General features: G+C 42.0%; 2 protein-coding genes across 4 annotated transcripts; both read left to right on the top strand.

The window, feature by feature from the left end:
• Positions 1-66: 66 nt before the first annotated feature.
• On the top strand, positions 67-6886 carry LOC115793787 (uncharacterized). Of its 3 annotated transcripts, none has more exons than XM_030748896.1 (2): positions 67-3224; positions 6088-6886. In XM_030748896.1, the coding sequence occupies exon 1, from the start codon at positions 205-207 to the stop codon at positions 2767-2769; it is 2565 nt and encodes an 854-aa protein (XP_030604756.1). In that variant the 5' UTR covers positions 67-204; the 3' UTR covers positions 2770-3224; positions 6088-6886. The 3 variants fall into 3 exon arrangements, 2 of the variants coding, with proteins under 2 accessions (XP_030604756.1, XP_030604757.1); XM_030748897.1 differs by lacking the exon at positions 6088-6886 and adding an exon at positions 3319-3619; XR_004021137.1 differs by lacking the exon at positions 67-3224 and adding an exon at positions 5029-5829.
• Positions 6887-17077: 10191 nt separating this feature from the next.
• crabp2a (cellular retinoic acid binding protein 2, a) lies at positions 17078-23232 on the top strand. The gene is made up of 4 exons (XM_030749850.1): positions 17078-17407; positions 20657-20835; positions 21443-21559; positions 22605-23232. Exons 1-4 carry the CDS (start codon positions 17326-17328, stop codon positions 22656-22658), a joined length of 432 nt encoding a protein of 143 aa, XP_030605710.1. The 5' UTR covers positions 17078-17325; the 3' UTR covers positions 22659-23232.
• The last annotated feature ends 337 nt before the right edge of the window (positions 23233-23569 follow it).

Genomic DNA, 23569 nt, shown 5'->3' with positions numbered 1-23569 from the left:
AGATTTTTATGGTGGGAAAATGGCAACTTGAATACCTCACCATCAGTCTACAGGATGAAGGTTCATTTGTTTGGAGCAGCCTCATCTCCTGGCTGTGCCAATTTTGGACTAAAACATCTCGCAACTGAAGGACGAGGTCAGTTCAGTGAGCAAACTATACATTTCATTCAGAGGGATTTCTATGTTGATGATGGTTTGACAAGCATGCAAACAGAAGAGGAGGCCATTCAGCTGGTCAGGGAATCAAGAGAACTTTGCAGTACTGGGAGTTTAAGACTGCATAAGTTTGTCTCTAATAGCGAGAAAGTGATGGAAACCATTCCAGAAGAAGAGCGTGCCACACGCAAGGATTTCAATTTGGCCTTGGCTCTGCCCCATATGGAAAGAGCTCTTGGAGTGGAGTGGTGTATCACATCTGACTCATTCAAGTTCAGAGTTCAAGTGAAACTCAACCCACTAACAAGAAGAGGTGTACTCTCTACCGTGGCTGCTGTTTATGACCCCCTTGGATTCATTGCACCCTTCATCCTTCTTGGGAAACAAATACTTCAACAAATGTGCAGAGAAAGGATCGGCTGGGATGAGGAGCTTCCAGAAGGCCTAAAATCTCGATGGGAATCCTGGATCAGAGACCTTCCTAATCTGGCTGAAATGCAAATCAGGAGAAGCTTCTTACTTTCAGATTTTGGGAAGGTCAGATATTTTGAACTTCACCATTTTTCCGACGCAAGTGTTGGGGGGTATGGAGTGTGTACTTACCTGCGAGCCATCAGTGAACTCGATAATGTTCATTGCACTCTGGTAATGGGGAAATCACGAGTTTCTCCAACCAACGTCACCACAATTCCAAGACTTGAGCTCGCTGCAGCTGTTGTTGCAGTTCGAATTAGTGACATGCTACGGAGTGAGCTAGAAATCCAGGAGCTCCAGGAGTTCTTCTGGACAGATTCCACTGTAGTTCTGGGCTACATAAACAATGATGCCAGAAGGTTTCATGTGTATGTAGCAAACCGCATACAGAGGATCAAGTCAAGTACAGAATCAAAACAATGGGCTTATGTTGCTTCAGAGGACAATCCAGCCGATTATGCCTCTCGAGGTTTGACTGCAGAGCAGTTGAAGACCTCAAATTGGTTTACAGGTCCAATTTTTCTCTGGAAGAGGGAATTACCTTGTAGAGAATACAAGGTGGGCGAGGTCAAGGAGGATGATCCTGAACTCCGCAAGGTTGTGTGTAACACTAAGTCGAAAGAAAACCGGTCGTCATTGGATCGCTTTGAGAAATTCTCTGACTGGTCAAGATTAATAAGAGCAGTGGCCAGATTGAAACGATACATTAGAATACACAAAGGTATTCAGCAAGGAACAAATGGCAGCACAAGCTTAGAGGAGAGGAAACAAGCAGAATTTACTGTTGTCAAACTCGTTCAGGAAGAAACATTTGCAGATGAGATCCAGAGCTTGAAGCAAGGGAAAACAGCTAAAACCAGTAAGTTGTCCAAGTTAAGTCCATTTTTGGATGAAGAAGGTATCCTGAGGGTGGGAGGACGTTTAAGTCAAACTGCGTTACACCCACATGTAAAGCATCCGGCAATACTTACGAAAACCAGCCATATATCGACTTTACTCATCAAGCACTTTCACGAGGAAATGCATCATCAAGGACGTGGAATGACAATGAATGAACTGCGAGCAAATGGATGGTGGATCCTGAGATGCAGCAGTGCAGTGTCTTCACATGTTTTCAAATGTGTAAAATGCAGAAAGTACAGAAGAGGTACTGAAGAACAAAGAATGGGTGATTTGCCAAAAGATAGAACAGAAACAGCTCCACCTTTCACCTACGTTGGCATAGACTGCTTTGGTCCAATCTATATTAGAGAGGGAAGGAAAGATCTCAAAAGATATGGTCTTTTGTTTACATGTTTATGTTCAAGAGCCATACATATAGAAGTAGTTGATGACATGACCACTGATGCATTTATCAATGCTTTAAGAGGGTTCATTGCCATAAGAGGGAATGTTCGACAGCTGAGATGTGACCAAGGAACCAATTTTGTTGGTGCTAAAAGGGAGTTTACAGAACTAATCAAAGGAATGGATCAAGACAGAGTCAAAGCTCTAGGATGTGAATTTCTTATGAACCCTCCAACAGCAAGTCACATGGGAGGTGCCTGGGAGCGCCAGATAAGGACCATAAGAAGTGTCCTTACTGCGATTCTTGATCAGTCATCACAAAGGCTTGACTGCACCTCTTTAAGGACATTTCTTTATGAGGTCATGGCTATAATCAACAGCAGACCACTCACAACTGAACACTTGAATGACCCATCAGGACCTGAACCTTTAACTCCGAACCACATCTTGACCATGAAATCCAGAATCATTCTACCCCCCCCTGGAGAGTTTGTCAGAGAGGATCTTTATCTTCAGAAGAGGTGGCGTAGAGTGCAGTATTTGGCCAATGTATTTTGGACTCGGTGGAAGAAAGAATACCTTCTAAATTTACAAGAGCGGCAAAAGTGGCGTACACATAGACGAAACTTGAAGGTCAATGACATCGTCCTGCTACAAGATGAGCTGGCACCACGCAATGAATGGAGAATGGCTAGAGTCACTGAGGTTTATCCAGGGTCAGATAATAGGGTGAGGAAAGTAAAGTTGCTGGTTAGTAATACCACACATGACAAAGGGCTAAAACCCACAGCTAAAACTGTCTTTCTTGAGAGACCCATTCATAAAGTAGTAACACTGCTAGAGGCTGAGTAGTTACTTGCTGGAAGATACTTAAAGTTGTAAAGGGCATTCCTTGTTAATAAGTTGAAGTATTGTTGGCAATGAGTATTCTGTGTAAAGAAATCCCACATCAAGGTTTGTGTAATTTGGTGGGAGTGTAACTGTAGCTGTAATGATATTGTTAATATAATTTAGATAATTTATTTTGCTTGTTTAAATCACAATTGGCAATTACGTAAGTGGCATTTTATATTTATGTTCTTTATTTCAAGTTATGGTGCCTTTATTTTGAAGGTCAAGCTCACTTTGACGGTTCCGCTAGCATGTGTGAGTGAGCGGAGGCACGAAGAGAAGCAAGAAGCGAGCGTGAGCAAGCAATGCGCTCGGCAGAAAGTTAAGCTACGTGAATGAACCATAATCGGACACTTACGTGAAAGACTGGGAAGAATGTCAACTAATTCCCTTTTTTGCAGCATGCAGCCAACGAGGTATTTATTCGATATATTTGTTTATTTAGATAACCTAATTTACATGTTGCCGTTTACTTTAATTGTCTTTATTTTGTTAATGTTGTGTGTTTAGTTTTCACGGTTGGATTAGGAGAGAAATCTTCGAATAAACCAGTAAAGGAAACCCACTTGCGCCTGCCTGTGCTTAAAGGGAATTATAATCATCTTCTGCCACATCAACCCTCTACATGTCCTCCAAACCACCTCAGCCTTGCCTCTCTAACTTTGTCTCAAAAACCATTTCAACCTGAGTTGTACCTCTGATGTACTCATTTCTAATTGTGTCAGTCCCGGTCACTCCCAACGAAAATCTTAGCATCTTCAGCTCTGCCACCTCCAGCTGCGCCTCATGTCTTTGCCATAACCATTACAAACAAGAACTGGCTCAGAGCTGATTCCTGATGTAATCCCACCCCCACCTTAAACCCACCAGCACTTTCTCGCTGTCTTCAGTATCCTGTACCACCCTGATGTATTTCTCATCCACAGACCCATATTGCTGACCCCTAAAATTAAACATGAAGACTGAGAAGATTTTGTTAGGCTTGTACAATGGGGACACAAAAACGCAGTACAAAGAGAAAGTGCTTTTGCAAATGAGAGACCATTGTTGTACACTTATTGTACAAGTGTTGGAAGCTGTGGCAGTTTGAGGAAGCTGCTGCTGGTAAAAGCAGGTGATGCTCCTGGAACACAAGAGAGAACTGCTAGTTAAAATGAACGAGGCAGCACGGTGGCGCGGTGGTTAGCACTGCTGCCTCACAGTTAGAATGCCATCTGGAAGGCCTGGGTTTGATTCCACCTTGGCCCAGGCCCCTCCCTCTCTCTCTGTGTGGAGTTTGCATGTTCTCCCCGTGTCTGCGTGGGTTTTCTCCAAGAGATGCACTTACTGGGGTTAGGTTAATTGTCTGTCTCTCTGTGTTGGTCCTGCGACAGGCTGGCGACCTGTACAGGGTGTACCCTGCCTTTCGCCCCTGCAACCCTGAACAGGAGATGTGGATGGATGGATGGGTGTGTAGTGGACCAGAGTCACTAGGAAGACTCTCTAAACTGACCTTGAGTATTACCATAAAGGTTCTACCTCTGTGGTAACACTCAAGGCAGAACCTTGGAGAACCAGGTAGATGTCCTGCAGAGAGATGAGCAGGCAGGGAAGTGATGATCTGACTCCTGGCAGATTTTCTGGATGAGCAGGGTTGAGAGCCACGTGAAGAGAAGCCACACCCAGACTTGTCTGCAACAAAAACACATGCAGAGAAAGGCTATTCTCGTTTCTCTAAATTGTGCCTCTGCTTCTCCTCTAATATCCAGCCTGTGAATGAGAAATTAATCTCATTAAACTACATTGATGGATGTGTCAGGTCCTAGAATGCATCTGGATGACAGAAGATCGCCAGAGGAGCTATAACTGAGGATGCACAGGTGTAACCTTTGCAGAAGTATTTTTTACTTGTAAGCAGAAAAGTGACATTTCACATCTGCCACAAAGAAGGTAAAAGACATTAGAGGTACATTTGATATTTGATATACAAATGTAAAAAACCTGGTTAGACATTTATCTGCAGTGATGCAAACTGTGGTGACATGTGACATATATGACACCTTAGATTTGTTTGAGACTCGTGACCATCTAATTGTACTGGTACCAATAATGTACTGGTTTGCAGAACACTACATTAGAGCGTGACATGGTCCCCATGCTTTCAGCACGGTCTGCTCTCTTTGTGGAGCCTCCACAATATCAGCTGAAAATACGTTTTGTGTGAAGTTCTTAGCTTCATGTGTATTAATCATATTTTAATGAATGTCTGTCTTCACTCAAGGAAAACAGAAAGTTTTATTATAACATAAACAGTTATTTTCTGCTCTGGAGGCCTGATGATTATATCACTGCATAGACGTCTGCACAGAGAAATCAAGACAATGAGTAATTTGGTTATGCTTTACTCATGAAAGCAAAATCATTCAAACATTTACTCATGTCATTAACCCCTTTTCATTAATTTATATTAAATATCATTTACTAAACATAAAAATAAAATTATATAAATCAGTCATTAATAGATGGGATTTTTTTTACAAGTCAAATATCTTTGTTTGCAACATATTCCAACTTTTTAATTAAATCTTAAGCAATTTTAAGTATTCTTATGTTTAGATTGTATTTAGAATTTATGCTGTGATGTCTTTGTCACTCTGATGTAGTTCTAGTATTTTTAATCGAAACGTCACGTCTGCAGGAATATAGGGTGTGTCAAAAAAACATATTGCTGCATCAGCTGAAAAATTATAATACGCTTCATAATTCGGTTAACATCTAGACTGTCTTCCATGAGCAAAGTCACACAGTATCCAAAATAGATCCCTGGACCTTTACCAAGTATTTATAGCAGTCAGTGGATCCCCTCTCTTCTTAATCCGCGCTCCAACGCATTGCCATGTGGCCAGGCTTACATAAAGCACACGTTTAGGCCACGCCTACTCACATTTACTTGAAGAGAAGTGAAAGACAGCAGGAAACTCTCACATCTGGAGCTTTGTAGTCACTTTTATATCACATAGAAGCCTCAACTGCTGCCAAAAGGTAGGACGTTGTCTCAGACAAGCAGCTGTTTTTTTTTTTTTTTTAACTTCCGCTCCCGGTTTCATGTTGTAAAAACTGCACAGACAGCTGCAGCTTTGTCACATACTGATCTTTTTTTTTTCTTTCTCTCTCTCTCGCGCTCTCTTTTTTTTTTTTTACTAATTAAGCTATTTTTTCTTGTACTGTTAAATGAAAAGCTGTAAAGGCGGTGTTTGTGTTTTTGTTCATATTATAAGTTTTCATAACTTTTTTTTTTAGGACTTTCCGATGGCTGAGCTGAGAGTTTACGTCTCTCTTGCGGTCTGTCTTTTTCTGGCTCATCGAACCGCTGCCAGAAACGATGCTCCCTGCCAGCTCTCCACTTTCAAAAGAGGCTTCAAAACCTTCATGGACCGCCACGTTCGCCCTGGAACTCCTACAAGCCTCAATCAGGACGATTGGTGGAGTTACCTTAAAACTATCGGGGACTGTAGCAGACCCACACAGTCCTTCCTCGATCCAAAGGAATTGGACAGGGTGAAGGCTGTGTGCTCAAATAAAGGGGGGAAGACATACAAGGATAACCTGTGCATCAGCCAGCAGCCTTTCACTTTTGTCACAGTGAGAAGTGTTCAGGGGACTTGTGGGATCAAAAGTGTCCGAAAGGAAACCAAACACCTGATCCTGGCCTGTGAACTGCTGGACAATGAGTGTGTGCCGGTCCATTTTGAGGGAAATCCTAGCGACGTGACGCCTGATAACAGTGCCAAAGCCTGCCAGGACCCCAGGATAGACAGTCATGCTCCCAGCCTGAAAATGACACGGCTCTGGTTGTTGTTTGCTTTGTTTTTCGTTGTTGCCTTTTTTTAAATTGATGAACTAAATGTTATGGATTTGTCTTTTTTGTTTGTTTTTTTTTTTTATCAGAGGGCATTTCATTTGAGGTTTTTGATTTTAAATCTGTATTGAAACACAAATACAGCACAAAAAACATCTGTAACTTTTTAAAATTTCTATTGTTTAAAGATGTATCTTTGTAACATATGTTAGTGCTTTTTATACAGATTTACTGCACATATGAATCTCTCTGTGAGTCTGATTTGAAAAGTTTGATTGCAACAAGACAGACATGTGCAGGTGAAAATCATTTCCAAACAAAACAGATTTAAGTGGGATCTAATTTCCCTCTGGGTGTTTTCCAGAGCTCTGTAACAAATGTGTTTTCTTGCCTCTGATTCTATCCACAAATGAAATGCAATTGGTGCTAAATTATGAGGTCATGAAGAGTAAACTCAGCGAAACTTTTTAAAAAGGGACTGCAGAAAATTTGCTTTCATCCTGGCCTGATATGAAGTCGATGTCCTGAAACAAACTCACAGAATCGCCCAAATCCATCCACATCTTTGTCAGAGGGTTCAACTTTACACATCAAAAAATGTACACGTAGCCAGTGAGTCATGTTTACAAATGAGGTAAAGGAAGACCATGGGAAGACTGTCTCTGGATTTATCTTGTTTTAACTGATTTGTCTGCTATTGAGGCCACAAAATGTATGTGCAGTGTATGTGCAGCAATTAGACAGCAAACTCATTCAAGCTGCACAGAAGGCTCTGATAATAACATTTGTATATTCATGTAATTATTATTTGTGTGTGCTACGTTGAAGGCAGCTAATATACTGATAAGTAGAGGGCTTGTTGTAACAGGAAGATTCAATTGTTTTCAGTTCTGCAATGGGGTTTCAGATCTGTTGGTTAAAAAAAGGCCTATTCTAAATTAATTTGGGAAATTCAAATTAGCTCTGTTTGTACTTCCTTGGAATAAATGAACCAGGCCTTAAGCTGTCTTTCAGTGATGAACTTATCAGTAACTCTTTGCAGCTTATTGAATGGAGTGGAAAAGAAAATTAGAGCATCAGATAGTGTACACCAATGCTCTTCATTATCTCACACGCTGAGATGCTTAACGTGGAATTTTCACCATGTGTAAATATGGATGTAGGGTGAGATAAATGTACTTTTTTGTCTGGCTGCCAACATTTAATTCCAACATTTCAGTCTACTTGGGATGTTAGCCGCAGCTAGTTTAGTCAGTACAGTTTAGGAGCGCTTGTTAATGAAAAGGGGCGAAAAGCAGGCACTGCTGCATTTGTACTGCACATCCATGAATATGAGGGATTGCAAGAGAAAGAGTTAAAGAAGAATGGATGGAAACAACCACGGATGGATGAAGTCTTTTAATCTCTGATACAGAATGCAGTGGAAACAACAGGTTAAAAGTTGACTTGTTTTCCACCTTCATATCAGACCTTATGCATTTAATTTGAGAGAAAATTATTTTGACATGTGCTTAGCATGGTAGCAGGCACTGTCCGCAGCTCTGTCAGTCACGAAACATATTTGCAATACTGTATGATCCGAAATGTGGTGGGGATCAAATAAAGAGGCTTAACTCATGTGGAAAAAAAAAAAAGCAGGTGGTCCCAAAGGATACGGTATGCAGCAAGACAAATATAATATGGTCAACATGTGGGCTATATTCACAGTTTTCATGGACCACATTTGGTGTTCACTCACAGGGTAAGTGAAGGTTGTGAATGTTGAAGGTCTGCCTCTGCTCAATCACAGGCCCATACTATATGACCCAAATATCAGGTATACTGTGGCATGTGGACCACATCTGGCCCACAAAAAACAGCAAAAAACAACCCAAGCCCAGCTCATTTCATTAATTTCGGCCACATTTGGCCCACAAATCTTCATAACTGAGCCATAAGAAGCCCCAATTTGGCTAAATATGTGTGTTGTCTTGGTGGTGGCTGCAGCTGACCTTTAATTCTTGACATTTTCTACTTTATGGTGTTAAATTAATTGTCCAAGAACTGACTTGTGACTTTGATCCAGTATTCTTCAAAAGGTCTGGAACAAATGAAGGCCTGGATGAACTGCAACACTTAAAACTGCTGCCACTCAGTATCACAATAAAACTGGTTCCACCTCCACCTGCCCCTGCAGGCGTTTGAGCAGGTCTGCAGTCACGCAAAGCTGTGGGCACTGAACTCATGTAAACACTAATAACAATAGTTTGATTAGTTTCAATAGGCTGCACATGCTCGGACATCTTCCACATGTGGAGCCAAAAGGTTATGAAGAGTCTGAAGATGGAGACAGGGCACCACCAGTTTGTTACCACCGGATGGCAGGAGAGTTGCTCCTAAGCCCAACATCTGCTTTTGTTTGTTGGTAATAAGTCATAAATCCCTTTTTGCTCACAGCTGTCACATAGCGTAAGTCTGACAAACATTAATTTAAGAGGCAAAATTAGTTAAGATAAGATAAGATAGTGTTTATTCGTCACATGCACAGTTATACACAGTACAATGCACAGTGAAATGTATTTTGTACCTGCAACCATATATACACACACATATAAATAAGAATAAAAATAAAAATAAGTAATTAAGAGTAATGTTAACTGAGGCCCTACTTGTGTTTGGACATGAATGTTAGCATTTCACTAATTCATGTACTTTGTAATTTGCATTTGTGTGTTAACATTAACTATAATGTTTGGCAGTGACAGAGAAGAATATGAAAAGAAAGGGTCAGTCTCAGGCGGGAATTCAGCAGTTTTTGAGCAGAGTGAGTCTGCCAGCTGAAGATGAGCAGGGTGAGAGGAGGGAGAGAGCAGCAGGACACAGCAGACCAGAGGCTGGTCAAGAGCAGAGCACCTCCAGTCCCTTTTCATCAGGTCAGAAATCATTTAGGGAGAGCAACAACAGTTAATGCTGTAATGTATGAAATGTCTGGTATTATTATTTAGTGAAATGGCACATAAGTTCACTGAATCACCTCGTGGTGATAAGATTTACCATAACTTTAATGTAATGGCTTTAATATTTATTGGTCCGTATATCACCACATCTACCACAAATACTTGGCAACTCTATGAATACTGTGGCCCCTTGATGCCCCTTAGAAAAATCCTAGATCCGCCACTGCCTTATATACAAGACATATGGTTGTTTATGGTCTTTTTAAGGCACCTACATACACACTTTGAGATTTCAGCAGTCATATAGATGACTGTAAACTGCAATGCCTAAAAAAATCATATGCAACTCTGCTTTGTTTATCCAATGCTATGTCTACTTTGTTACGGTCATTATAAGAGACGGACGACAAATCTTCAGCTGCCACAATTCGTGTAGATTTTATTCTTTGCTAGAATCACAGACATTTAGTTTGGGTTTGAGGTCACACTGTGAGATGATCGTCCTAAATTTTATAAAGCAGCCTTGAAAGGTACAATGCAATCATCTTTTTGGATCAAACAATATTACGATATATCGCCATAATACTTTGGGACAGAACAGATCAGACTGTATGTAAATAGCTTTAGGAAGTTTATTTTATTTATTTGTGCCACATAGTAATTTTTCACCTCTTGCTTTGGGTTTCTGTGCAGTAATGCAGGGTCATTGCTCAGATTTCTCAGTAGTAAACAAATCAACTCAAAATGGAGCTCCGACCACCTGACTTCTTGTAAAGTAATTAAGGAGAGTAAAATATATTTTTTTTATAGCACCTCTCAAGAGGGCCATCGTTGCAAATGCTCTGTCTCCTTGAGTTCTCAAACTTGTATCATGTACAGTCAGCTGGCCCTGATCACATGACCTCAGAGACCTGCAGGATCCCTGTCCCATCACAATAAAGGCTAAAATAAAGCTCAAAAAATATGTTAAAAAAAAAAAGGTTCCTGATAGAAGATTTTGCAAAATCTGTAAATAGAGATGGCTTTGTATACATCTATGTGTACAAAACCATGCTACAGAGATATGAATGGATGTGTAAATGAAACAATGTGCTCATGCAGCTGCAGTAAAGTAAAGGAAGAAAAGAAGTGATGAGTTGCTTAGCGATAATTCTTCCTCCAGAGTACATAATTTTACATCACACTTTTCAATTTCATGTATGGCTCTTCTGAAGCTTTCTGCCCTATAATTCTGTTGCAGAGGCAGGTGAATAAAAGTGTTTTAGTTTCGATTGTAGTTTTCTATTGTACGCGCTATCCATTGATTTTCTCACAGGTTTTTGACAAAGTCATTGGATCAGTGAAGAAATCACAGAACTTAATGCCGTTTTTCAGTTTTCTGCCATGACTCAGCAGGCTGATATGCAGATCTACTGCTATTCAAGCAACTCGAGAAAACAATAAAACCCATAAATCTGACACCAGGTCAGGTAATTGTAGAGTCTTTGGGGATGCTCTGTGGTCACATACAGTAACAGTGACCAGACGGCGACCTCTGCCAAGTATTTAACTATAGCAATTCTTCATCTATGACATCATCACATGCACACATACTGCACAGTCGTGCACATAGTCACGTGTACAAATGTACGGACAAAGTCCGACAGATGAGAAAATGGTCTTCTGAACACACATTTAGACTACTGACAATCACGGCTGAGGAAAAAGCAAAAGGGGACAACAATCGTTGACTCGGGTCAAAGAGGAAAGGCAACAGGAGAATAAAAGAATGAGTGCAGAGTGAGAGGCAGAGAGAGGGTGGAGGGGCTGAGGAGAGAAGAAGGAGGGGCAATACAATAAAGCCAGGGCTGCACTTTTATTGAACTTTTTCAGGTTTTTAGAAAAACAAAACACATAAAATAAGGTGAAAAGCAATAAAAGTATGGGAACCAGCTCTTGTTTGTCTTCTCAGCTTCCCGTGTTTCTCCAGTCCACCTCTGCTTGCTGTATTTCACAAAACCTCCTCATGAACACCTCTGCCTCCCTCAGTCCCTTCCTTTGCCTATGTGACCTCCCTTTCCTCCTCTTTTCTTCTTAATCATTATGTTCTGTTGTCTTCTGTTGGGTGTAAAGCAATTTGGCATAATTCAGGCCATGCAGCAGGGTGTCACAAGTGCAGCTGTCATGTTGCACCTCAGAGGAGCCCGCGTGTTCATTGAAAGTGTGGGTGACAGGGACACCAGCAAACACAAGGAAACTTTAATGACTGAACGCATGAACAGAACCAAATAAACAGAATACATTTCTTCAGTTTCTTTTCATTCAGCACTTGCAGTCACTGTCATCTCCTCCCCTTCCTAATCAACCTCTCCCTGCTCTTGCTCTCCTGCTGTCCAGACCGGCTCATAACAAATGTGATAATTAGAACCACAAAGACGAAGGAGGAGGGAAGAAGAGGGGGGTTTTAGGAGTAGGGGAAAGCGGGGAGGAGCTCTGAAGGACAATAGGAATAGAGTGTGAGTAATACAGGCGTCTGGGTGCGACTGCAGAGGCATCTAGAGGTTCAGTCTCATGTACACAACACACACACACACACACACTGTCCATTAGTGATGCTTTAACTGCAAAAGTCCTTGCATGGTGACATTGTGTGTGTGTGGATAAGGAATGATCCATGGCTGTTTCTGTTTGGGAGAATTTACTTTTAACCAAGATATATTATAAGGAATGAGTGCGCTGCATGGAAAAAAGATTTACACACACACACACACACACGCATGCACGCACACACACAGATATCTTGATGTAGACAAAGCAGAGGTGCTCTTGCTCTTGAAACAAATCACTTTTGCTCACACTTTTCTGGCAAGCTCTGCAAACACACTGCAAATACAGTTTTACAAACACACACACACATGTGTGGACACACTTAACTTTTCTCATTTCTCATCTTTGCTTCTGCTCTTTGGTCTCAACACTCTTCCTCTTGCTTCCACATACATAGTTAAATGCTGCCATCTCTAATCAGACCCATATGGTTTTGCTGGGTCAGCATGCCAGCAGCCAGCAGCACTGCACACAGTTTTGGCTGCAAACGCGTGTGTCACTGTGGCTGTTTGCAACTGTTGTGAAAGTCACACAGAGCAGTGGTTCACAAATGTTTTAACACTGTGACCCCTTAAACTTATTTGCGTCTCGGAATGTAATTTCCAGAGGCCAGAAGAGGTTCAGCTGTCATGTATTTCATGTTAAAAGTGAAAAGATTACAGAAAAGGACACCGCTTTGTGTCACGTAAATGCTTTGTGTTCTTTCCTGTCCTGTTAATCACCTAAAAGCCATCCAGTTCATCTTATGACTCCTTGGGGAGGTCCCAAACCCACACGGACCCATGGTTAAAATTATAAGAGAAAGATACGGTCATTTGGGGAATGTTGGTCTGCATGCATGTGCACTTCTTGCCCAGTGGCTTCCTGTGAGGGTAAAGGCCACTAATAATGACTTCCAGGAGCTGGCAGTTTGGAAGGCCCGGGTCAAGTTCACATCTGGAATTGCTAAGTTTACTGGGGTGAGAATTTTTACTGGAGGTCATCTGCATGATAAAGTGGAGAATGCCACTGAAGTGTGGCCTTAACACAACTAACACGTAAGCTCCAACCTGTGCATATGTCTTGTTGATTGTTTGTTTTTTATGATTATTGGAACACAGATGTAATAAGGCTCACATGTGAAACAGGATACCCTCATTTTAGACAGACATTAGATACAATTCGCATTAAATCCAGTATGGTGTGAAAGGGTTTTTTGTTTTGTTTTGTTTTCCATGCCCAGATGAGGAAACTTTGGAACAATAAATAGTCTGTAGATTGTAGATTTCACAGATAGGGTTCAAATCTGTGTCATTTGAATGAGGAGAGGAAATAGGAAACAATATGCAGCATAAGAGGAAGCGAGTGTGGAGATATGGTACAGGTCACCCTAGTGACAGTGTTGATACAAGGCTCAGCCTGATTTTAATGTAACACAGAGAAGGAAATACAGCTGGAAATACTCTGCTGCCAATGACACAATTGTAAAATTTCAGGGTATAGATTGTTTGAACTGTTTTTTTAAAAAGTAATATATATCTAATGTTTTATGGTATGGTCTATACCAAGGATGTCAAGCTTATCTGAGCATTTGGCAAAGAGTGAGACTGCTAAAGCACAGCATGCACCACATCACAATTTATTTAACTTGCCTCTGCTGATTAGCATCCTTATTCCTCTCTGTGTGAGCCCTTTCCAGCCATTCAAGCATCAAACTGAACCCGTTATTACCTCTGAAACAGAACACCCCCTAATGTTTCGCTTTCTTTTAGTTTAAATAAGTATAAGTGCATTCTGAAAAATGTTCATGTTTAAAGAACCATTCATTTACAAAACAGGTTATTAACAGCATGAGATGTCCTAAAAAAATAAGTGGAATTTCACCAATATATGAGTTTTCCCACATTCTTTCAGTCCGATCTTGGAAGTCCTGTCCTGGAAGCTGCATGTCTGAGGGTCATTGCCAAAACTGAAGTCATGGATTTTTTGCACAATGAACGTTTTGATTTGATGACAACAATGGCTCTGTTACCATCGTCATGTTATTTAGTCACATTAGTTAGAAAGTTCTGAGCTGCTGTAATGTGCAAATTTCCTCGTCGTGGGATCATTAAAGTTTTATCTTATCTTATCTTATATTGAATATTTGAAAAATCAGATCACACTGAAGCTGGAAATAGTAAATATTTTCACTGTCAAAACTATCAATAATAGATGTGTGATTATTTTTCAGAGAGGACCCCAAATTTTGTCACTTCTTCTTAAGTGTTATTGTTGCTGCTTTATCTTATTGTTTCTAAAAATGCTGAATGTTTGTGGACAAACATGATGATAAGAGCCAAAAATGATTGTCAACAGTTCACAAGAGACGTTGTTTAGATTGCACATGGTGCGGCTTGCCTGCCTGTCAGTCTCTGTGATGGCAGTTGGTGATATCAATTACCAATAATAATCTTGGTTTGAGAAAGAACATAGAAAGATGAAGATGACAGAACAAAAGGAGTAAACAGTATATGAGAGGATAATAGCTGGAACATAAGGAAATGGCTGAGATAAAGTTGGCACAGGAGGAGGAAACTAATACTTCTTACATCTCCAAAGACAGAGGAGTCTCTCTTTGCTTATCTGTTGCCTTCATTCATCCACTGTTTCTCAACCTCCCCATCTCTATCACTATCTGTTGGCTTTTGACCGCCTTGCTCTCTCTTTGCTGATTCACTTTCCCTAACCTTCTCCTCACAACAATGAGATAAAAAATGACCTGCACTTCAGTCTCTAACTTTCTCACTAACTATCCCCCCTCCCCCCTTCTCCTTTCCATCCTCTCTCATTCTGTTTTCGCCTTCTCCCTCTCTTCAACATGCTTGAGGAATGTGTCAGAGCAGCACAAAAGAACAAAAGCTTGACAGGAGGAGGAGGAGGAGAAGAAGAAGAAGGATGAAAAGGAGAAGAAGGGGGGAGAAAGTTGTGTGAGGTAAAGGAGAGGCAGAAAGGAAAAGAGGAATGGAGGGAAAGAATGAGGGGCGAAAGAGAGGTTGAGAGGAGCTGGGCATGGTTGAGTGGATCTGAATGTTGAGCTGCGCTTTGTCATCACGTGCTGACATGCAGCATCACACACATTTCAGAGCTCTTTATCAATCCCCCCCAACAACAACAACAACAACACACACACAGTCACACACACACACACACACACACACACACACACACACACACACACACACACACACACACACACACACACACACACACACACACAAAACATGGGTGAGGCTGTTGTGCTATACTGCATGGCTGCCTCTCTGATTCAGTGGCCTTTGATGCATTTCTTGTTATGTCATGGTAAAATGGTAAAGGCCTGTGATGACGCAGAAGATGAATTTCCTGGATGGTAGCCAGCTCTCTCTTTTGTAACCTTTGTGGCTGAATCAGTCATCATTAAACTGGGGGCATGATCAGTTCCCCTTTTCTGAAGCACAGGCCACCATAGCTGCAGCCACACAAACCGATGCTGAGCTTTAATATAGAGATTCTTGCACAAATTTGCATTAATCTCAGTAATAAATGGCAAGTTTCTACTTTACTATCAGGTGGTGTTGTTTTGATAATACAAGAGAAAACGATTAAAGAGTTAAAAAAGTGGCAAGCCAGCTTCAAAAAACGGGAATGGCAGTGAACAAAAAGGGTGCAAATTACACCTCTAATATGGCTGTCTTGTGAAGACATGCTGTGATTGTGGCATGGTGTGTGGCCAGTGACTTAGGTGTGTGTATCTGTGTGTGTGCTGATGAAGGAAACAATGAGAGCAAGCTTTGTTCACATCAAACAGACCCGCCGGGCCCGATGCAATCCCTTGGATTTGAACGCAGGACTGTGCGTAAAAGCACATATCAAGTTACCAAATATCAATCTGAGACTGTTATTCACCTCTTGTAGTCACTGTGTCTTTGTTGTAGCTCTGACACTGAGCCAGTGTTTGAGTGTGCGTGAAGCTTATATGCCACGCCGGGAGGACCGTCTCCTAATGCCCGCGCCTTAAAGTCGCCCGGGTTACCTCGCGCTAATTCGCCGTGCAGTGTAGCGGATGGGATCATCCATCAAGAGTCAATAGTTAACGTCTGCTTTGTCCAGTTGCTATCCATCATTAGCGCGTGCGTGCGCACATATATACAGTGTGTGCGCTTGTGTGCGTTCTTTATGGGACTACCTCCGACCCCGCGGGCCCCTGACCCTGCCCCGCCCGACGCGTCTCCTCCCCTCCTCTCTTCTCTTTCTTCCGTCCGCGCAGCGGGGGGAAAACTAATAGAGAGACACCGCCGACCTGCGCCTATATCAGCTCGTATTTTAATCTCAGCCTCACGCTGTATATTTCCCTCATGGGCTCGGGTTGTGTTTTCCCTCTGACGCAGGATAGCTCACCGTTTGCAGCCATTCGATATATCCCGTTACCACCGCTTATATTTTTATGACACGGCCAAGGCGCACTGGAGACTGGAGTGAACTTGGCCTCTCTTTCTCTCATCACACACCCACACAAACCGCTCTACCATCTCTTCAGTCTGGCAGTTGACTTGCTCTTCCGTTGCACCGCCCTGCCAAGACGACATGTTCTGTCAACATACCGACCCGATTAAGTCCTTTCTGTTTTGAAGGGACAACTTTGATGGTAGAAGTAGTTCATTTAATGAATAGCTGTCTCACAAGTGGCAAAACACATTATAAACTGAGCGTACAGGAGAGTCGGAGTGTGGGTGATTACAGGTGCGCGTGCCGCTGAGAAGGGTCTCCAAAGGCCGTCTTCCTGGGCCGACGTGCACAGGGTGCTTACCGGGGCGTGCTCAGGTTAAAGCATTGTGGGCCTGTGCCTGTAATCTGTCGGCCTCCGGGGCGTGTCCATTCAGAAAGGGGCGTGTGCATCACTACACAAGTATCTTTGCTCTCTGTGCCATTCATTGGAAGTGGAGCCGCTTATAACGTGCATTGGTACATAGATGAGATAAGAGCTGCTGTCAGTAGGTCTCTCATCCTGGGAAGAAGGCAGAAGCAACTGGACAGACAGATCCGAGCCACCCGGTGCACCCACAACTTGTGCATTTTTGACTCACAGACGCGCACTGACTGCAGCCCAGGACCTGTCAGTTTATCTAGTCTACAGCAATAAGCAAACTACAACCGAATATGGAGCGCAAAATCCCAGATTTCTCCGGCACTTGGGAGATGAAGAGCTCTGAAAACTTTGAGGAGCTCTTGAAAGTGTTAGGTAAGTGATGTGAAAGAGGATTTAAAAAAAAATCATAATCACTTTATGTGCCAGCTTTAATCTTTTTATTCGTCAGTACTTCCTGATGAAACGTTTTTTTTCTCTGCACACTGACAGATTAGATGTGTCAGCTCAAACTGTAGCTTTCTCAGCACATTGTGCGCCCAATCTTCCGCTGCGTCCGTGCACCAGCGTACCGCATGGGTGGGGGGTCTTTGTCATTCTGCTGCAGAACCCCAAACTCTGTTCTTGGCCCCCAGCCAGCTTCACCCCTTTTTGTTCTCTCATCTCTCCTTTTGGCCTCCCCTGCTAACACAAAAGAGACAAACGGCGGCACATCTGGCTGTGTCACAACCTCAGATTGTTTGCGTGTGCTTTAAAGAGGACCGTTATGACACAATACAGTGCAGGACAGGTTATCCGAAGTGACGGTCCGAGAAAAGAACAAATACCTGCTGCTGAGATTCACACAGTTTTGTCTGGCGCATTTACAGACCGGACAGCGTGTGCGTGAGTGCACGTGTAGCGTCACTCACATCTGTCGTTAGTAGCCAATTTTCATTAGATGACCTGGCAGTGCACACCTGGAATTCATATCATCACATACCTCATAGGGAGCTTGCGCCAAACAACGCTTAATCTCAGTCTATTATGCACGCAAACACTAACACTTACTGCATATTGGAGGTAACAACTACACGGATGTAGTACATTACCACTGGCAGGGCCACCAGTTAGTTTTTAACGTCTGTCTAAGCGACAGAAAGATGGCACCGTGCGCAGTAATGACAATATTTTGTATGCGTATACTTTATCTAAAAGGGTGTTTCCATGACTTGTCTGTGAGACGAAAAATGTGAGTCTGTGGCCGCCTTTAAATCTCCTCTCAAGATGTACTTTCATCAGCCGATTTTATTGATCCGTTTTTTCCTTTTATTTCACTTTTTAAATGCTTATAGCTTATGTTCTTTAATGTATTGTTCTTTTATTTGATTTTATGATGCGCCTGTTTTGTACACTCTGTAATACAAATTCTGAAAAGTGAACTCTAATTATTATAACCACTGTTATTATTAAAAGACACCATTCATGCAACAGGAATGCAAGTTAAACTCCATGCGCGTGCGCGCGCGCACACACACACACACACACACACACACACACACACACACACACACACACACACACACACACACACACACACACACACACACACACACACACACACATCACTCCTCTAATTTCCCTCTGCATTGGCATGACTGACAGAGAGGAATGGGCCCTGATCCCTGGTTTCATTGGGGGCAAAGCGCAGCTGCATGCAAACTGTCAGCACCCACTACCCTCTTCCCTCTATCTATCCTCTCTTCCTTTCCTCACTCCTACTCTCCTCCCTCTACCCTCCTCACTCCATGTTCCAAATGCTTCCTATGCCCTGATCTTTAACCTCTGACTCTGACTGTCTGCCTGAAATTGTATGTGTCCCCAGTGGTCAGATCTGTGTGAATTAAAGTATTTTGGTCACAACATTTAACAACTGGTAGTTACTTGAGAACCTTCGTATTCCTCTGTGACTTCCAAATGGTTCTCAGGGCAGCAGTGTCTGAGCCAACAAACTGATGGAGGGCATCTGTATCTGAGTGACAAAGAAGTTAAAGCCATAAAACATATTTATAAATGCATTGCAACTGCAATCATTTACAATAACAACAAGTAAACAAATACTCATATTTTTTAAACTTTTGCCACATCATAGCATGCAGTGGTGCAAAAAAGTATTTATATTGTGCAATTCTTTTTTAAAAAGGTAGCTGTTCCACCTGGTAAACACACACATACTGCAGATGCCCCTTGAAAAGCTGTGAATTATTAGCATAATATAATATTTAAGTACTTGGAAGTATTAATAATCACCTGTTGCAAAAGGTTACAAGTAATTCCTGCAAAATAATGTCTTTCCAAGAAGTGTGCAAGAAATGCAACTGCACACACTAGAAACTGACAATGACTATATGTAGCTGCTGCTTGTACAGTACATACAAATTATACACAGGGTATAGGCTGGACATCCCAATGCATGGCAAATGACTGTGCATTTCTCTCTGTATATATTTACACTTGGTGACAGGTGGGAATGTGTGAGAGGTGAGAAGTATGAAACCCAGCTCGGCAGGAGTTACACACTGGGCGGCATACACACACTTCCCCTCACACTTGGACAGAGATCTTCCCACACCACACACAGACCACTGACCCTCGTCTGCCCAGCTTCCCCCACCTCCCTCCCCTCACACCAGTCTTCTCCTCGCTCCCTCTCTTTTCCCATGGGGTATCATCGGTTTTCTTCCTTCCCCTTTTCAGATAATTACTATCACACAAACCTTTTCCTCTTCACATTTTTTTAAACTTCTATGCACATTTTGTGAAAAAAAAAGGCTGGTGAAATTCATACTACTGAAAATAATACTGCAGGTTAGTTTATAAGTGTGGCTAAAATGAACAAATACTGAGTTGTTTGATTTGATTTTAAGTGGCTCGCCTCCTTCTGGGAAGTGCTGCTCTAGTCACTTTTTTAATCATTGTGATTAAGAGTGACCAACAGACCACAAATAGCCCATGTATGGAGAACCACATGTGTCTCTTACCATCATAAAATACTGATTATGAGTTATTGCTTTTTCTCTAGAAGCAGAAAAAAGGGGAATAATGGAGATTGCATTGCAGGAAGTACAAATTGCCATCATGGTCTGAGTGTTTAAGTCTGTGAGTGAGTGTTTGCATGGCTTGCAAAGATGATTAAGTCTGGCGGGAATGCAGACGTGTGGACATGCCTTGTCATATGACCTCCTTGTTTCCTGTTAAATCATTACTGGATAGCACTGCGCATTGCAAGTCTGCTCCAAATTTTCCCCCGGACATACAGAAGAACATTGCAAATAAGCAGAAAAACAACAACACTCAAACACCGTCACACAAAGGGCCTAGACAGGGCTCATTTGTCTTTGTGTGTTTGTTTATTTGTGTTTTTGTTTACACTGTGACACAAAAAAAGATCTGTCCCTATGAACTGAGTTTACCATTTTCACTGGAATATTACTAGTTTCAGTGGAAGCAGTGGTGCCAATTCAAGGGACCACAACTAGCTGTGCAAGAGCGTTGTCATTGTGCTATGTGTCTTTGTGGGTTGTCTTTTCTGGAAATCTCGTCTCACATATGCTCTTTCCCGTTTTCTCTTGTTTGTTTGTGTAGGTGTGAATGTGATGCTGCGCAAGATTGCAGTGAAGGCGGCCTCCAAGCCGCTGGTGGAGATTACACAGGATGGAGAGACACTGTCTATTAAAACCTCAACTACAGTCCGAACCACCCACATCACCTTTACTGTTGGGGAGGCGTTCAACGAGGCCACGGTGGACGGACGTCCCTGCACGGTATGATATATTACTAAATGTACTTCAGCTCTACCTGCACTGCACACACACACACACACACACACACACACACACACACACACACACACACACACACACACACACACACACACACACTGAACATGCACCAAAGATATGGGTGTATGAGGAAGGAGCTGTGTAGATTACATCAATCTGTTTAATTTGGCTTTTCATCATAGCTATACCCCTCCCTTGCTCCCAGAAGGCCTATCATGCTACACTGCACTCCTTCACACTTTACAATCCCTTTCAACTTCCCATCTTCCCTCCGTTCCCCCTTCTTGCCCTTTGCTCCATCCGTCCCTCCCTAATTCTCCTCGTTACCCTCTCCAATTTCCCATAGATGGCCTCCGTTTGGCCGTCTCCAAAGCAAACACATGCAACCCAGCCAACACTTTGCTCTACTAACAACGAGTGCATCACCTCTCTCTAATCACCCTACTCTAGCCTTTTTGTGTTCATTAGGCACTCCCTCATTAAGTCCCCTTCCCAACGAATGCCATTGTATTTATGCATGCATCCATTTATTTGTACATCCATCTGTGTGTCTAATGGGGTTTCCTCTTTTTGCTTTTGCTGTTCTCAGAGTTTTCCATGTTGGGAAACAGACACCAAGATCAGCTGTGAGCAGACTCTGCAAAAGGGGGAGGGGCCTAAGACATCCTGGACCCGAGAGATGACCAGTGACGGCAAGATGATCTTGGTAAAACACATAAACTCTCACCTGGCTCAGACTTTAGATTCAGAGACTAACAAGCATAAAGCTTTACCATAGATACTGCATACTACTGATTTTAATGACTCACAGACTAAACTGGACTTTCACACTTGACATAAATTAACTCCTCTGAGAGATAATATGAAAAATAATAATAAAAAAACTGTGTGTGTTAAAATTCATTATTAAAACTGTTTATTCTGCTTTTGTGAAGATAGTTCAATTGATAGTTCAGTTCAGTTTGTTCACATGAACAAATTGTGTACTTTGAGTCACAATGACTCAAAGTACACGCAGTTCAGTCAGCTGTCACAATATGACAACAGACCATGACAAAAACTAATATGCGGACCTTGTTTTACTTGTGAAACCTTGAAGTATTCTTTTCTTTATAGCAATGATGGCTGTGTGGGCTGCAGCATTGAACTAAACTGTGACATAGCTGCGTGTGTTTGTGAGACACTCGCCACACAGGGTCGAGATATTATATTCAAATACCCATTTGCAGTCTATTTTTCTGCTGCTTTCCTATACCAAAACACAAATCCAACAATAACAGAAACACAAAAATATAATTGCACTTAATGAGGAACCCCACCCAGCTTGCACTTCAGGTTGATTAAAACACACTGTACAGTCTTCAGTCTGAAGTAAGCTGTTTTTGAAATGAAGAAACTGCATACAGAGCAAGCATTTATTGGGAGATGATTGCCTGAGAGCTGGCAGTAAATAATTCGCATTTAAGTGAAGTGTTGTTAAACACCAAACCCACAACTGTGCAAAGGGTGTTTACTCCAACAACTTTTCATAAACAGGGATTGATCCAAACAGTTTGGCACAGCAACATTATGTTAGTCATACCTGCTGCAGACAATAAAAATTGGTCGTTTAGTGTGAATTAACATTAATGGCTGCTCCATTAAAGTCTCAACTTTTTATAATGAATTCATAAATAACTGCCAGTATTTTTTGCCTCAGTGCATGCGAGTATCCTCATTAAATACCCACGTTGCCTTCTCTTTCTTTTCAGACCATGAGAGCAGACGATGTGATATGCACCAGAGTCTACGAACGGCAACAGTGAACAAGAGCACTTCTCACTTTTTGTCCTTCCAGCCCCCCCTCTCCAGCATCACCGCTTTGCGTCACCGCTCCTCTTTGTCAGCCTATAGTTTTATTCCAGCATCTGTGTTAGCGTCACTATGTAATAGGCGTGGTAATTGTATTTAGCATGTCACATGTACACTATAGTCTTAGCTCCTGTGTTGTTTGTCTTTCCAGCCCATCAAACTTGACCAGCTGAAGATTTAAACATGAAAAATGTATTCTATGTTTTATGTTGACTTGCTAAGTAACATTTTATGTATTTGGCAATGCGTGTGTGTGTGTGTGTGTGTGTGTGTAAGCAGACGGGGTGTGAGTCTATATTTGTAGCTGTGTAAACCAACCTATGTGCTCTTCCAGTTTCAGGTCAGTTTTGATGTGTCCCTCTGTGCTTTCCGTTACCCTGCCCTTACAACTTTAACCTTTTCTATCTCAACATTTTATATTTATTACTACACTAGAGTCGGTTTTTACATTGTGTCTCTTTTATATGAAACGTGATCGTAGGAAACAACACTTTCTATGGGAAAACAATAAACTACGATATTAACTCAGCTCGACTCTTGGCTCTCCTGTCTTGAAAACCATTAGGAGCATAAAAGCATTCAACAGTGCCAATGTTTTATGGTTTGTGAGTGTAGCTGCAGAACGTGTGCACATTAAACGTGTCCACCATCTTATTTTGGGTTCACTGTCAGCTGCCTGCAACTAGAATAACTTGTCTGTCCCCTCCCGTTTAGTCTTGCTTGCTCCCAACTTCCCGTCCCTCCCTTCCCTCTTTCTGTCAATCATCTCTGTGCCACATGCCCTCCTTACTCTTCTCTCACAGTTTCATCTTGCAATTTTTCCCTGGCAACTGGCTCTCATTTCTTTTATTTCCATGTTATTTGC

The sequence above is a fragment of the Archocentrus centrarchus genome, chromosome 16 (genome assembly GCF_007364275.1).
Source record: "Archocentrus centrarchus isolate MPI-CPG fArcCen1 chromosome 16, fArcCen1, whole genome shotgun sequence".
NCBI lineage: Eukaryota > Metazoa > Chordata > Actinopteri > Cichliformes > Cichlidae > Archocentrus > Archocentrus centrarchus.
The sequence above is the reverse complement of the archived record's forward strand: the minus strand, read 5'-3'. Positions and strand labels throughout refer to the sequence as shown.